Consider the following 17,425-nt stretch of genomic DNA (forward strand, 5'->3'; position numbering starts at 1 on the left):
CAGTCTCATGAGAAACTGAAGTTGCCTGAGAGCTCTCGGATCCTATTCTCCCGGCTCATTTTTTTCAGTTTCATCCTCCTGTTTTGGAACCAGATTTTGACTTGCCTGTCAGAGAGGTGCACACCGCGGCTGATCTCCAGACGACGCTCTCTTGTCAAGTACATGTTGAAGAGAAACTCCTTCTCCAGCTCCAGAGTCTGGTGCTTGGTGTAGGGGCAGCGCTTCTTTCGACCACTCTTAGCTGTGAGCCAATTAGCCGTGGTTGCCATTTTTCCATCTCCTACAATTAAAATGAAACAGGGCATTAGGCAACAGGTGTATATTAACTCACGTCGTAGAAAAAAACCCTTATAGCTCTGTAGAAATGATGGACCAACACAAATCAAATACAAAACAAAGAAGTCAAAGTTATAAAATAGTTTTAACTACAACAGGACATTTGGAATATAATTTTCTTCTGTTAAATTGACACCTATACATGTCTGTGTAATTACTGGTTTCTGTGTTAGCTCTAATTTTTACAACCATTTTACGCACAGCCACATCTCTGTAGATATCTATACAGCTGCAATTCAGCATTTTACCAGAAACTATCTGCCCCGTTAAGCAGCCTGTACTGCTCTTTATTAAGACATAAAACATATCCTGCACAGACTGCTGAAATTATAGAAAGGCTTGCCTTTGATGAGGGGACAACTGACAACTATGTCCTGCACAGGACAAATGGTCTAGACTGGTTTGTCCTTAGCAATGATAATGAAACCCTGACGATATTTAAAAACACAATAACAATTAATGCTATTTTTAATAATCTACATTTCTTTGGTGGCTGTTTGAATAGCACAGTAATAAACTGCACAGCCTGTTTGTGATCTAAAAACAGTTAATAAAGCACAATGGATCTGCTCCGCGGCTCTGATTTGTTAAGTCACGTTCAATTTCGTCTCATACCCGATAAACCAGTACCCGTTAAGCACACTTGTGAATGGCAGGCATTGACCTACATGTTAATACACGAACAGACTATCAGTACTCAGGCTCATGCATTCCTCTGAGGTCAGAAATCATTGGTTAAAAAAACAATGGAAGCCTACTTATAAGCCCACTTGGCGTGTGCATTTTTTGCAACATATGTCTACATTGTATCACAACTCTTCACCTTTTACTGGCTTTTCCGGACACTCAGTACTGCACGTCTCCTCGGGCTCAGGGGAGGAGGAGATATCCGAGGAGAGGCGGCTGTCCTCGTCTCTGGCCGGGGCGCAGGGCGCGGGGACAGGCGCCTCCTCGTGGCTCTCCCTCCGCTCCGGCTCAGCAGAGGCAGCCTGGGGCCGGGAGGGCTGGCTGTCCAGGCGGACAGGACGCTGCAGAGTAAAGTGATTCATGTTTGGCTGGACATCATGGTAAAGCCTAGAGGACGCGTATGTCTGAGACAGGCGGAAGTAGCCGGGGACTGGCAAAGTGCTGCCGGTAACCGGGCATGATGCGGTTGAGTAGTCATCTACTGTGGCTCCTTTTGGACATTTGTCAGACTCATAGAGGCAATAAGCGCTCTCCTCTTTTATATTCGGTGAGAATGAACACTGTGGCATATGCTGGCTGCTGGGCTGATCCACCCGGCAGGATCTAGACGTTTCCAGCCACGTTTCCATCCCCTGAACATACGGGGCAGAAGACGGGATCACGCTTTGGGTGCTTGGCTCGTTGCGCTTACCGATTCCCGGGAAACACGAGCCTCCGGAGAGTCCATATGAATATTCCGACGCTGGTGGCAAATAGACCCCGTTACTTTGGTAATATGAACCGCTGTCGGTTCTCACGTTAATTAAAGAGTCCACGAAAAACGAATTTCCAGCTTGGTTGTTGGGGCATGTCATCGTTGTGGTATAATTTGACGGAGGATGAAGATAGCCCTTTCTGGCTGACATTTCTTGTTCAAAACATTGCTGAATAATTACTGATACTCACGCTTCTCACTGTAGCCTGCAGCCAATTAAAACACCAGGCGACTACAGACTCCTCCCAGTCCGGCCAGGCAGCTCCACTGTGTCGTATATTTTGTTTTAGGCTACGTAAGAAAGAAACTGTGGAGGGAAAGTGGTGCAGCAGAGGGTTTTAGGTAAAATCTTTAAATCTCCCTTGAATCTCACTTTCGGTGCCTCGATTCCCAGCTATAAGCCCAGAGCTGCATGTGTGAACTTAACAACAACTCCCTGTTTGACAACTCAGTTGTTTAAAGCTGTTCCTAACAATTATGTACAATGCATAGCTTTATGGCCAGTTTTACAGCACTGTAAAAATGAAGGGTTCTAGAGGTGCCTCTGAGAAGCGCAGGGTGCATCAAAGATCCAAAAGTCCTGTGTGACCCTTTGGTCCAGGGACACTTAACCTACTCTGATGAATATTATTGGATTGTTTGGACTTAAGATTCCTTATGGTCTGTCTAAAAGCAGTTCACACAGTTTCATCTCGCCACGTTGCTGGCCAAACCAGAGGAAACTCACTTCCTTTAGAGCACGGGAGCTCATCATTGTGGTGTGAATTGTGGGTGCAAATGTCATGATTGCGTCCAGACACCTTAAACTGAGAAAGCTGTGTCGAGCATGTACAGAGGTGACATGCAGGCACACTGAAGGGACCGCCTTGGCTATACAATGCCCTGGAGCTAGCTTTTTCTTGATAGTCCTGCCACACAATATTGGCAAGACTTCAAGACGTGTATATCATACTAAATGCATAACATTAGAACAAGTTCATCTGTTGCCCCTTTTTCCACTGGGACTGTTTATTGAGAAACGCACGAACGCTGCGAGGCCTATACACAGAATCACCATTTTCTAAATTAAAGAGGTTTAATTTAAAATATTTAAAATTAAAAACACCTGCCAAAAGGCCTACATTTTAAACATATAAATGAAAAGCTCGAAGCACATTTTTTAACTCGTGTTGAATTCGTTTTTAATACAAATAAATATCTTTGTTCATCTCTTTATAGTTTGTTTTCTTTGTTTAATGAAATGTTTGACAAAACAAGCCTACATATGAGAATAATATAACGAAATTTGAATGTAATTGGGCCTAATATTAAATAGTAGACATTGCAAGTCCTTGAAATAAACAAATCTTACATGGATTACTTTGTAATACGAGTAACAAATAGATAAAAAGTTGGTCTTCATTATATTAAGAAAAAAACGTGTAGGCATTAACACAAATAGTCAGCCTGGAATGCTATAACAATTTTAATTAAAAAAAAAAAATAAAATAAAAAATCAACCCATGCTTCCTTATAAGACCTTCAAAAGGTTTAGGAGTTTACAACACAGGCCTACAGATTTAAATCCGCGTAAAGATGTCTCCAAATGTGGGGGAAATACAACATCGTCTACCTCCATTTTCCTATAAGCCTGGAGCCATAAAGTCTAGATATCAGAGTTTATGTACAGCCGTTTTATATGGCGTGAAACCTGCAGCATGTCGGGCTGCAATGGAGGATAATAATCATAAACCCTCATGGATTGTTTGAAGTATCAGTTTGCGCTGCTCTTGTATTATATTCCCATAAAACTTGTATTTGTATTAATTCAATTCATTTAGTTTAAGAAACGTAAAAAATAAATAATGAAAATATCTATATGTTGGTCTCACCAGCGTGCGCAATGACACACAACAAGCTGCATCCTTAAAGTGAATTTATGGTTCTAAATTTCACAGGTTTAAAATAGTTTGTTTACATGACAACAAAACAACATTAATCCAATTTGTGATTGAGAAAATACAGTATAATTTAGGTTTGAAACTGTAAGGGGATTATACAATTTAGTGAGCCACAGAATACTTGGAACACAGGCCCTCGTGATCTTATTTCTGAGGGCGAATTACTATTACTTCAAACATGCAACCTGATAAATAGCCCTGGATCTAATGCTCAAAAAACAAACAAATGCATTATTTTCTTGAGGAAATGTGGACAGAAACTCTTTCATGACATCATAACATTTAGGCTACATATTGAGTTTATAGATAAAGTTGAGGTAGGACAAACAAGAAAAGCAGAGCCACCTCCTTGAATCACATTAGGAAAACCTCCGTGGTCATAACACGAACATGATAATATTTATGTACTTACCTTAAAAATGATATCGTGAGGTGGTGATGTATTTTAAAGCAGCTGAGCGGCGAGTCAAACTTATTTCATATCTCAATTCACGGCAATGACATTGATCTGAGGAGCGCCACCCAGTGGACGAAGACAGCTTGGCCTACACTGCAACACAACACACACGCAGAATATTCCTACCACGGTAAGATGCTGAAACAAATGACGCCGGAAAGGTCCGTGATCACAAGCTTTCAATGCTTCCAGCCGTTGTTTTTCAGCCCCTTAGTCACAGTTAATAACCTTGGTCTCAGACGCTTTATTGCACTACACTCCAAATGCTCCAGACGAATCCGCGTTTTATGGCCAAGTTACTGGAGCAACAGGGAGGATGTGCAGCAATCAAAGCGGAATTCCTGTGAGCCTCACAGGATGCACGGTATAAGAAGGCATCGGGACCCTTATTAGCTTATTGCAGGCCATTTAAGTTGTTTCCAGGGGGCTGGTGGCGGATACAATGCCACCTCAAGACAACTTTTACCCATCTGTTTATGTGAGCTTCTTTGACCTTCCTTTACAGTTTAACATAAATCCTGATGGCATAAATACATATTTGGAATGCGGCTGATGTGAAGTATTTGGATCAAACCACCACAATGAATAATTAATGACCATTCAGATTGACCTGATGATTATTATATTCATCTGGTGTTCGTCCACCCCTTTAGATGCCCCAATGTCACTGCGTGGTGGCCCAGCTGACTCTCAGGGAATTAAATGAATAAAGTCATTCAGCAACAACCGACTTTGATGAGAGCGTATATATGCACACAAATCAATTCATATTTTTTAGATGGATGCATTGCATTTATAGCCTATGCATTCAAACAAGTGTCAAGATTGTCTCAGTAAACCCAACAGGCATGTTAGGTCAGAAAGCAGCCTTTTCTAATCTCCCACGAAATGAATGAACCCTTTGTAATGGATATCAAACAATAACTGCAGCGGATCCCATTTCAAGCCATGAGGGAATAAAAAGCATCAGACCTATATCATGCAGCTGATACGATCCACGTGCTGGCATATAAAACAAAAAATGAGATTACGTTTCATTTGAGGGTTATGGTCTTTTATCATTAGTTTAACTTTTGGATGAAATTCCGGATTAATCCAACTTTATGGCCAAGAGCTCAACAAAGCGTCTCAGTTAAGGATCAAGCGCAGATGTTTAATTTTGTCGAAAATAATACTTAAATTGAATTAATTGGTATCAGATGATAACTCCAATTACTCCCTAACTATGAAACAATGACCGGAAATATTGGTTCAAGTTGATCATAACCAATGTTAGGTAAAGTCTAGTAAATCCAGAAAACACACAATAGCTTTATAATCACCGGAGTTGTATTTCCACAATACATTTAAAATCATAATAGAAAGAAGAAAACAGGAACAATATTTTAGAAGATTTCTGTCTGTAAAAGTTGTGCGTAAATCTGGAAAAACAATTTAAATGTATAACAATTTAGGGGGGGAAAAAAATCATGATTTTTCCTTCTTAAATTGCAGCAGAGTAATATCATTAAATAATACAAAGAAATGATCCGCTCAAGCAAACCACACACACTACCACATTACTCAAAAATTGTTGATTGGTCGGGCCAACCGAATGAAAGGACTATAATAATAATAATAATTATATTAATATTAATAATAATAGAGCCAACGGTGTTTAATGACAAAATAGTGTATAAATAGTGAAATTCTTTAGTAAGTCTGGCACATTCAAAACTCGCCATCCTGTAAAATGTGGACGTGTATGGTTGAGGAGTACATGTCAGCGAAAGTCTTTGTTCAGTGTTTATAGCAGGGGGTTTGTGGTGTAGTACTGTAAACGGTCTCTGTTGAGTTTCTTCTCCTTCATCCTCCTGTTCTGAAACCAGATTTTGACCTGGCGATCTGTCAGATTGAGCATCCGTGAGAGCTGCATGCGCTTCTCTTTGTTGATGTAAACGCTGAAAAAGAATTCCCTCTCCAGTTCCCTGATCTGATACTTTGAATATGGACACCTCTTCTTGCGTGTCCTCTGGCCACCTGAAAGAAAAACAAATAGAAAGGCAAAAGGTCACCACATGAGATTTAATAGACACATTACAACAACATGCAATCACAAGTCTATTTCCTGCTTGGAGTCAGCAGTGGTGGTCTACAAGAGCTTTGGAGGTCAAGTGTTTCTCCTCTCAGGCCTACAGGACCGAGATTTGTAAACAAAGACTGGGCTTGATAGTGGGACATGTTAGGCATGTCGGAAGTTGTGAAAACGTATTGAAATCTGTAAAACCATACCGGCTGCTTTCTGAGAGGTCGTGGGCCTAAACTAAACAGTCATGAGTATCGTGTATCTGATATGCTTGTATTGTCCGTTTGTGATTTCACTGTGCGTAAAGTGCTGTTGTTTTAGTGTTAGTGAGAGCAAGTTCCATGAAAAGCAGTTGTTGTAATAAATCCCCATTAATCCTGTGAATTTGCAAATATTTATATTTGAATAAGGAGCAGGGTTTAAGCCTAAATCTGCTACAAAGTCACATGCAAATGCATCAGCAGCCCATCAGTCAACACAGAATAAATCAAATAAGAAATCCCAAAATATTCACGTTAAAATGAATACATTATACATGGAAACAAATATGGGGGATTGAATGTGTTTTAAAAAGTTAGATTGTTATTTGAATTATGTTTTATAAATACTAACTGCCTTATAAATGAAGTTTACTGGCGCACAAAAAAAGTGGAGATCTTGTTGGAAATCTTGGAAGACAAGCTTAACGCCAAAGTCTTCACGGCCAATTTCAATCCCAAGCACGTGATCTTGTCGTTTATAACATAGTTTTGTTATAGGGGAAATCTGCAGGCCCTCCATAAACCTTACGTGCTTATAAAACAGCATATAAAAAGCTTTAAGAGCAACGCGTTAGATTTTTCTCCTTGTTGCGTTCAGCTGTGTACTCACTGCTGCCTTTGCTCTGTCTCTCCTCGCTGTGGCCGGAGGACGACTTGGGGCTGCAGCTCTCCCCGGAGTCCGAGTCAGGGTGATCCGGAGCGGGGCTTGTTTTGGCGGCGTGTCTGTCCGTGTCTGCTGCATGTGCTGTGGGCGTTGTGCTGCTCTCTGCGCTCGCATAGGCAGTGTCGAAGAACTGGTCAAAAGCCTGTGGCAGGACGCCGTTCCTGCCAACGCTGCCATAGAAGCCGTGCGTCGGGTTGGAGGAGCTGGAGTGGCTTGCGCAGGAGCTGCCTTTCACCAGGATCTCACCCCCCCTGGAGGTCGAGCTCGTCCAGCCGTCCCTGTGCACAATGTCCTCCGGGTAGCAGTGTGACAGGCTCCCCCTGCTGTGGTGCCATTTACTGGAAGTATCAAGTCCATAGTCTCTGAAAGCCACATCTCTGACGGACGGGACCTGTGGCAGTGCTGAGGACTGGTAGGGGTATATATTGGGGCAAGAGGACTGGCTTTGGGTTAAATAATGAGGGAGACCCGTAAAGTCTGCTCCGGAGACGTAGTAAGTGCAGCTCGGTAAATACATATTGGAGCTAGAGATCCGGTCATCAAAATCCATATTCTGCTGTTGGAAACGTCCTATAATAATCCTCGCATAGTTCCTCCACGGCGCTGCGCTCCAGTCACTTTGAGGCTGACTGGTGGAGCAGAAATCCTTAGACGTACAAGCTGACGTGGGGATCCATCTCTATCCATTCCTGAGGGCCAAAGCCATGTGACCACTGGCACAAAATGACAGATAGCCTACGCCTCAATGTGTAGGCTATACGAGTCAATGAGTTTATAAAGTAGACATTCGGCCGTATGGGAAAGGAAAAATACTGCCAATGCACTTTACTCAGACACAATTTAGGCGGTTTTGAACACATTTTAAACACGGGTTTTATTTAGTGTAAATCCTATAGGGTGATATGCTTGTGGACTTTTATTGTCAAATCGCTACATTACAAAGGAAAAACAAAACATGCAATTAGATCCAATTTCACGCCAAGATGCTTAACCTTCCATTTTCTTACCTTTAAATTCGTTTTCAATTCTAACCTAATCTTAACCCTAACCTTAACCTCTGACGCCTCACGCCTTTTAAAGACACGATTTACACTTTGCTATGTGGCTTTATCCTTGTGGCACAAATAACATTTAGGCTAAAATAGAGAACTTGGTCTGGCTTGAGGTCTTTTTTTAAGAAACAAGAGCACATGAGTCAATTGTATTGGAACATATTCTTATAAATTAAATCGGTAGGTTATGAATTCTTTGTCTCTCTCGCTGTGAATTTAATATCGCTCCCCTGGCTATAAATAGACAAATCTAGTCCACTGCAGTGGCGGAGCAATGCGAGTCATGCTGCACTTTTGTCAGGCATCCTTCCAGTTTGGCACCCGGGGACAAAAAGACAAAGGCCTTTAAAGACAGGCTTGGTTATCTCTTGTGGTTGCTATGGGCTTGTTTGGGCCAGCATTTTGGGGATCAGTGAAACATGCAAGCTCGTCTCAGTTGCAGACTTCACTGTGTCCAAATGTACTTTAATTGCATGCTGATTGTTACAGTTCTTACGCGTTAAAGTAGATACAAAGGGCCTGAAACAGCCTGCTCGAAGTTCATGTGAGGCTAATGCGTTTAGCTTAATGTAAACACATGATGTTGTTTATAGGCTACGAATAATAAAATGCATTTGCCAAAGGGGCTCCAGTCTTTGCATGGCCTTTTCTTTCATTGCAACGCCCAACATAAACCTTTAGACACGGGCTACTTCCCACACTGCCATCCATTTTCATTTGTCATCACTGCTGAGTAAGTGGACACACGTGTCACATACTGTATCTTTAATCCTGTTATGCGGCCACTTTTTAAATTAAGTTCAAAATCACTTTTTATACATCAAAGCCTTTGAATGTGTCATGTGCAGGGACGCATTAGGAGAATGCAATATTTCATTCTGCCCAGGTGGTTTGACTTCAACGGTGAGTTGTTACTTTGTGAAACAGTTATTCATGTGAAGATTAAAGTAATTTTACATGATAGACTTGACAATTCTATTTTCTTTCTTTTATGAATTACCCAGTCTCTCGAGCGAAGCGTCAGACCAAGGCTGCATGGCCAAGTTTGTCACATTCACTCTTCTACGTTTTACAGCACAGTTTTCAAACAGATTCAACCACAAAAAAATATTCGGTTACACGATTAAACCCGAGCCATTGGACGCATTCACCAAGTAATATAATTGAGACGTTTTCATTAGTATCGAGTAGCTAGCAAGCGTGTTGGAAGAATGTAAACAGAAAGCTGCTAAACCTTGACCTCCAGCCGGTTGTCATAAGAAAAACAAGTAATATACATTTCCTTATTTGTAGATCCACTTTGGAGAAGTAGCCCACACAATGATGAATCCATCTTATAAATTGTAATGAAATGATGGCTTAATACGTTGAACAAAAAGAGGTTAATTAAATCAACTTAAAAGACCAAAATATTTTGTTGATGTCATTTTCATTGCTTAGACGAAAGTCAAGGTTGTTTGATCGTTTCTTTTTAGCCTAGTATGGTTCAGGTTAAGTTTAAGTATGGAAAAAAACATTCGGCCTTACTGCACCAGACCTCAGAATAATGAATGTATGATATTTGTTTCAGTATGGCAGAAAGCAGAAGGTATACAAATAAATCCCGATCGAGCAGTCACTGATTGATGATGTGGCTTTTAAAAGAGAGCTAAAAGGGATTTGAAAAATAAAAACATGTTTTCCTGGGTTCCCTGAATTTTCCTTCAACACTTTGAGGACTGTGGTTTAATTTAACTGCCTGAAAATCTATGTGTGCCTTTTCTCGTTCCTGAGTCCATTTCACAAGGGGCCATTTTATAATATTTAGGTGAAATGTGCTTGCTAAAATCAACAGTTTAAAGACCCAATCTCTACAAGTATATTCATAGAATTTAAAAAGCTGAGCAGTCGATGAAAACACAACATTTGCCATTTAGTTGAATTATTGTAAGCATTACTGGTGTAAACAAAAGAAACATAACTAGTCATTTAAAACTAGTTGGATAAAAGGAGATGTAAATCAAGCATCACAGCAGGTTTCAGTTTATCGTTGTGGATTGAGGGGTGACTTTGTTAACATTTGTATCGTGGATTATACAAATTTAAGATTAAAAAAAGAAGTTCCTTCACTATAAATTATTCACGAGGATTTGAAAATGTTTTTTAGAGGGTGTATACTGCAAAGTGATGTATTAACATCCATAGCTTGTTCAGTCAACTGGCTGCAAAGTTTTTCATAATACAAAATAACTCTACAGACAACATGTTTCTTTAAAAGTGACAAATACCGTGTTTTGGGGGAGAAAAGTAAGGCTTCTGAAGTTGAAACGAAAATGATCCCAGATTAGGTTACTTTATAATGGACTGTTTGTCACAGCCGTAATGATTTTAAAGGCAATCTCGATCATATTGTTTAAAGTCAATTATAGCACAACCGAAGAAAAGGGCGCACGACATCTTATTGAGTTATAGAAGTTATTGCACGTTTTAAATCTTTTTGAGAAAACTAAAGAGAGTAAAGAAAAAAGATGGAGTCTGGGAGCAGCTAAAGGGGGGGGGGGGGGGTTCTCCGGAAGTACTGGACTGTTGCGGGTTTACAAGGCTGCTATAAAACACAACCACTTAAAAAGCATATACAACTTTCTCGATTCACAAATAAAACACCGCATTCATCCAAGAATATCTGCCTGCAAGCGGATGTACTGAGAGAGCAAAGGCAGCAGGTTTAAAAACTGCTCAAAGCAAATACATCTATTACATTTCATGACTTGCCATTTATGAATAACTCTTGTTATCATTGTCCAGCTATTTTGTTATGTTGATAAATGTATTTTTTGTAGCTGTCAACACTGACAAAAGGTTTTACAGCTGCAATTGTATGATGACTGATGTGAAGAAACGCTTTCAAATAAATAAAAATATCCAACTCCGTCCCATTAATGTTCTAATTTATTTGGGAAAGATGCTTGGTTTGCTCAATTCCTTTCACTGTGTACATCGTTAAATACAACATCAAGATGTGGGTTTCTGTCTGAAGGTCATTGCTTACAGTCAACAGCTCCCCCACCCAAAGTTCAGCAGGCCCCTCTAAATAAGTGAAGCGTTTTTCTTATACCGTGTACCTTTTACGCTTCAATTCCCTTGCTGTTAAATGGAACCATTTTAAAACAAGAAGTTTTTACTACTTAATTAGTTTATATTGATTATATTGGTATTTGCCTATTGCTGTTGCAGATTAATGCTTCAGGCCTACATACGGGACTTTTTTGAGTGAGATGCAGTAACCTGTTTGGCTGTAGGGGGAGCAATTACACAGAACAACTGAGGGGACCCCCATTAAGACTCCATCTCAACCAGATGGAACAATATTTAACATTTTTCTCAACATTCAGTCAGTGGCCGCAGCAGTCCAAATTATTAATTGAAAAAATGTAGTCTTGCTAATAACTGAATTAGAAAGGCATCTATTTACAATTCCATTAGCTCCTGCCTCTCTAAGTGATCAGGACAACATTGCCTTGCAATATCAGTTAGCAACTGTTTGTCGATGGACTATTTGATAGTGAAGATCACGTGAAATATGTCAACACACACCATTAGACAACATATCCAAAACATAGCAATCGAGCATCGAAAGAAACGAGTTGTGCGTGACAAAGGGTGGTTTGGACGGCGGGTGAACAGGCCTCTCCACTAGCTCTAGCTCTACAGACTATAATGTTAAAATCCAGCATTTAAGAATATTTCCAGTTTTTGTTTCGAATCAGATGGCTCGAAAACACATTTCTTCCTGAACAACAGATCACGAGGACTTGAATGTACAAAAATAAACCTGCTCAGGAACATACTATGTCTAAATAAAATAGGACAGAATTATATCCAAATAATACAGTCCTGTATTATTGAGATTATCTGATTGGGGATACAACAGGCATTTTAATTACGAAATGTTGAAGTGCACTCAACAATTAACGAACAGACCTTACTTTTTCACGACCGAAAGGCATGATTAATGGAAAATATCATAAGATATCTTTTGGTTTTGATTTTTGAACAAATAATATTAAGATACAATAGCTGTGGATAAAATAAAACAAATCATATGTTATTGTTTTTACGTGTTATTATCATTATCAGGAGCTCTAAACATTGCCATGCTTCAAAAGGTTAAATCTATTACATATGGCATTACTTTAAATCCCTCTAATTTCTGCGGTCTTCAAATATTTCTATAATACTATAAGAAATAATGTTTTTTACTTTATTCATTTAAAAATAAATATTTAAATAGACACCTTGTATTAATAATATGGTAGATAAGTACAAATAAGAGCACTTTTCTAAACATATACACACAATGACTTCTGAGAGAGCAGAGGCAGATATACCTGATGTATAGCAGGGTGAATGTGCAGACGCTGTGCTGACAGAGCTTCGCCCCTAGATGGCGACATAAACTGAGAATGGATGAAGCCCACAGAGACTGAGACCCTGCAGGCCTGTAGGCCTCACACACCACTTTAACGAATAAACTATAGACATACTAAATGTAACCATTAAATAATGTATGTGGCCAAGCTTGATCCATCAAGCATCCATGATCAAATTGGACAAAAAATATGAATGAAAAAGACAAGATCACATTGCGTCTCTCAAATATTTATTTTCAAAAAACTCTGGCTATTGCAGTCAAAAAAGGGAGAATATAGTTGCAGTCAAATAGTATTTACATGTTTAAATATGCTTAAGGTAATTACAAGCCTACTTTTCTTGACTGACAGGCTGAAATGCAGGACATTGAATACAATCCTGTGTTCAGAAATTAGTGTTTTAGAAAACCGTGTGGTCAAACTATTGAAATGCTCAGGCTTGTTTTACGAGTGATAACGCGTAATCAGATAGAGGTTTATTTAAAATGCAAAAGGCAGGGATGTATGTAAACAGTTTTTTCTTCCAAACTATGATACAAAAACAAATTGTTCATGTAGGCCTATAGGCACAAACATAAGTGTTGTAGGCTATCATTGCATATTTGATTTCTTTATTGCAAATGAATATTCTAAATATTTGTTTTTCTTTTTATGTTATTACTATGTACTTTGCATGTTTTCTTTGTGATGATCACAGACCGAAGTTGAGGTTCACCTATTTGTTTACCACCGCATAAGACGAATTGTCAAGTCTATCATGTATTCCTCTAAAGACGAATACCGTAATTGTTTCCAGTCTACATTTCTGGATTGGATATAGTAGAATTAAAAGGGCAGACTTGGGGTGTCTCAAGCCTTTAAGGGCAAATGTCATTTTGTTTGGTCAATATTTTCAGGACATCATACATCCCTCGCTGAGTCGCCCTGTCCAACATGTTGCAAACTATTTCCGATCTTCTGTCAACAGGCCGCATCGACTGGTTCCAATTAAAATGTGAGGAAGGAAATGTGTAGGTCAAAACAGAGCCGATATATGGCCACAAAGAAACCGTTCATAATGTAATAAATTATAGCAAAGTTTTTTTTTTTCTTCACCTCCTGTTTCTGTATCTCCTGAGCTAACTGGAGCTCTTGAATTTAACGACGACCTTCTTCTCCTTTACGCGCCTGTTCTGAAACCAGATTGTCACTTGTCTCTCTGTCAGGTTTGTCTGCGCGGATATCCTCCTCCTTTTGTCCTTGGTGATGAATTTATTGGCGGCGTACTCCCTTTCCAGTTCTTTAAGCTGCACCTTGGTGTAAGGCACACGCTTCTTTCTCCCACGGCGGCCAGAGCTGTCTCCACCAGATATGTTGTCTGTGGAGAGGGGAAATGATGTGTCACATTTTAATCAGCTTCTCTGCATCATAAAGTAAACGAAATATTTTTTTCTTCTTTTGTTTTTCTACAGTCAGGTGCTTTAATACATATAAGCAGTGGAATAACACAGATATAAGTAAGACAAACACGCACACCTTTTTCTAGCAAGTTTAACTGCACATCCCCATGAAAAGTACCCATTTCTGTGGTAGAAAAACAGTAAAAAAATACCTTGTAATGAAGATTTCCAAAGAGCATTTGACTGTGGCTGCTCCTTGCTGCAGTAAACCTGACCACTCCAACCATTGGTGATGGCCCAGGGCTGGTAGGGCTCCATGGGCAGCAGAGACTCATGTCTTGGCTCAGATGGAGCACTCAGCGCTGGTACGACAGGGACGTCCAAGTAGCTGGGCTGGTAAGGACCCGAGGAATAGCCCTGGTAAAACGCAAATTCCTTTGCCCTGCTGGAGAATTCCTCACCAGAGACAGCTGAGTCCATGTATTTATCGCCATAACCAGAGGGCTGCGCGCAAGGCTTCACGCCGCCGTGTGACATCCTACATGGGTAATAACTGCTGCCAAAATATCCATAAGGCAAAGATGCATTGGGCGAGCTCTGAGTGGCAGAACAGGGGCTGCATTGTTTGCCAGGCTCCCCCATGCCAGAGACTGGCACCTCACTCGCAGCGTAAGTGGTGCTCGGAGCCAGCGAGGTTGGATGCGCTAACAAATTCCTGCACTGGTTTGCAGCAAAATTGCCCCCAGTAAATCCGTCCATATTCTTGCTTCTCTCATCCAAGCCGTTGTCGTAGAGAAACATCACCGGGTCAATCCAGTGCGAATGGAGGAGTAATGAAGCGGTCATAGCATGCCCTACATCGAGACGACCAACTCTTTTTCAAAATCCCCTCGACTGAGCAGAGACAGGGACTCAGGCAGAGTAACGATACCAACACGCCTGAGTACATAAAGATCGCAAGGTTATTGGCCAGGGCCAAACACGTGATATGCAAAGGAGATGATAAACGTCTAGACATCAGATAATGCAGATCGAGTTGTAGATTTGTAAAGAAGTAATGTACATCAGTTAATGCAACAAAAAAGCCCTTAGGGTATTTTCTCCCCGAATATCATTTATTGGAATTTGAAACTGAATGTAACTCTGATGTAAATACTAAGTTGTCTGCCGTGTAGTGCCATCACAATGCGCTTAATGGATGATATGAGTGATACATGGCGTCAAAAAAACTTCTCAAAATAAGCACATCTTCTTATTGAATTCACGCGTAATTACGCATGCCATTTTGATTGCATTACGCCTTACTCTGGTGTAAAGCAAACACTATTCCGGATGAGAGGATTTCACATTATTTCATTTTATAGAAAGGTTAGAGTAGGCCTACCTTCTGTTAAAAGGTGCAGACTTTTATAAAATGCACCGTCATGTTCGTAAATTATCTGGCTTTGAAACAATGATAACGCATGCAAATTTAAAAGAAAGGAAACAACCACAATTTCTTCTGGATGTATTTAAAAAGGGAATATCATAACACTATTAATAAATCAAACAATCCTCGCATTTGGCATGGCCACGTGTTAATGTATATTCCAGAAGTGTGTCCACTAAAATACAAAAAGCATGCCACATTTGGCTGCACACTCCTCGTACGGGTTAGACGGGGCTGGAGGCCAAGGTCAAGTTGAAAGTTGCAGTCTGGCCAAAACACTTGAGGCCAGGAAGCCCAAAGAGAAAACACGCTAAAGACTTTAGAGGTTTCATCTACAGACTGTGAGTTCCTTTCTAAGACAGATCAACTGGTTCCCTTTCTTTAATGCCATCAGACGGTTGTCATAACAAAAATAAAATGTATAAGGCACAAATATATTGGCACTAAATGGTCACAATCAAAGCCTATGATGATTTGTTTTATAAATAAACTAGGTAAAAAATATCTTAAATGAAGAATAACCCGCGCTTCAACGTCTACACATTATGCGTAAAAAGCCTCCATGGGCTCTTTTTTTCCTACGAAGGACGCAGAGCTAAACACTGTCTTTCATTGGTCCATGAAGTAGACAAACATATCCAGCATGAATGTTTAGTGCAAGAATTCAAAAATTATGTTTGCTGTTCAGATTTACACTGAAACATTGAGCTGTGTGGGTTCTGAGAGACTGAACACATTGATGTCAAACTAAAACAATTTCACCTTCAGAGTTCATTTTTGTTTTACATTTCTATGGGACAACAAACGCAGAGAAATGTATACCCACCAACATTTGAGCACCTTTTTTTTATTTTAATAGAGTTTTCCCACCTTTTGGGGCTGTAAATCTTTATGGCCCAAGTTCATAGCTTGTAGGCAAGACTGAGCAGTGGACTGCATGTGAGGCAAAATCATGATGTTTAGCTTGCTATAGAGGTTTATGTTTAAATGCTTTGTTATAGTATGAGATTCTAAATATTCGTTTACTTCTAAATATGAATGTATTTAAATGGAAAATTGCCTATTTTTTTAAGTTTGTCTGTAGAAAGTGAGCTTTGTCTGGACAGGAATCATCTCAGCCACGTTGTTCACACATTAGAGGGCGGCTGTCTGACTCAACATATAGCAGCAGATGGTAGGAACTTATGAGCCAGTTAAACGAAAAAGAAGATCCATGTCTAAATTGCAAATGGATCGTGAGTTGTTGATAAAGAAGCATTTCAAAATTTCATTTAAATATGCCGTCAACACACACACTCTACCCCCTCTTTCACATACACAAAATAAACCAGAATCTTGGACGCGTATCCAAATGAAAACTGCAATATACAAAATAAAGATATTCATGTGTTAGATTGCCAAAAAAAGAATATTGTAATCAAGATGGTATTATTGAAGACGGTGGCTAAATACGAACCATCATACGCACATTGCCTCCAAGTTATATACATTTTGACACAAATGTACATCTAAAAATACTTAAATTTAAATCTGAAATATATCCAATATAACTGTTCGACCCCCTTGCATGTCAAATACATAAAAACAATAAGTTAAATCTATATGACGGCTAAACAAAGCGAGCTTAAAACAAATAACTATGCAATGTTTGTTGCTTATTGTATGTTGACAAAGGCTGCTTAGTTTTTATTAGTCAACAGTTATATAAAACGCAATATCTACATTTCTTTTTTGCAATATCGCACACACCCAGTAGGCTTTATAGCCCCACGGATTTTCCAATAGGCTACCTTTTACTTCGAATGCAAAAAAAGTGTAAATTCGCTTCGTTGCAACAGACGCGAATATGAATTAAGGACAAGCTAGTACAAAAAGTATTCAGCGGTAAGACACAACACCCGTATTTTGTCTATGTGTTTACTTTTCGACTGAATGCATGCATCCTTTTCCTGATGTATGTTGGCGACTGTAGTGTAAAACGCCATGTTATCAC

General features: G+C 39.7%; 3 protein-coding genes across 3 annotated transcripts; all 3 read right to left on the reverse strand.

Annotated features, from left to right (window-relative positions):
- Nucleotides 1–5: 5 nt before the first annotated feature.
- On the reverse strand, nt 6–1,928 carry hoxa10b (homeobox A10b). Its single transcript, XM_034128015.1, has 2 exons — nt 1,160–1,928; nt 6–280 (listed from the first exon to the last, which is right to left on the reverse strand). Exons 1-2 carry the CDS (start codon nt 1,926–1,928, stop codon nt 6–8), a joined length of 1,044 nt encoding a protein of 347 aa, XP_033983906.1.
- Nucleotides 1,929–5,940: 4,012 nt separating this feature from the next.
- On the reverse strand, nt 5,941–7,713 carry hoxa11b (homeobox A11b). Its single transcript, XM_034128119.1, has 2 exons — nt 7,110–7,713; nt 5,941–6,193 (listed from the first exon to the last, which is right to left on the reverse strand). Exons 1-2 carry the CDS (start codon nt 7,711–7,713, stop codon nt 5,961–5,963), a joined length of 837 nt encoding a protein of 278 aa, XP_033984010.1. The 3' UTR covers nt 5,941–5,960.
- Nucleotides 7,714–13,727: 6,014 nt separating this feature from the next.
- On the reverse strand, nt 13,728–14,849 carry hoxa13b (homeobox A13b). The gene is made up of 2 exons (XM_034128120.1): nt 14,216–14,849; nt 13,728–13,981 (listed from the first exon to the last, which is right to left on the reverse strand). Exons 1-2 carry the CDS (start codon nt 14,847–14,849, stop codon nt 13,743–13,745), a joined length of 873 nt encoding a protein of 290 aa, XP_033984011.1. The 3' UTR covers nt 13,728–13,742.
- Between the last annotated feature and the right edge of the window lie 2,576 nt (nt 14,850–17,425).

The sequence above is a fragment of the Trematomus bernacchii genome, unplaced genomic scaffold, assembly GCF_902827165.1.
Source record: "Trematomus bernacchii unplaced genomic scaffold, fTreBer1.1, whole genome shotgun sequence".
In the NCBI taxonomy this organism is placed as follows: Eukaryota; Metazoa; Chordata; class Actinopteri; order Perciformes; family Nototheniidae; genus Trematomus; species Trematomus bernacchii.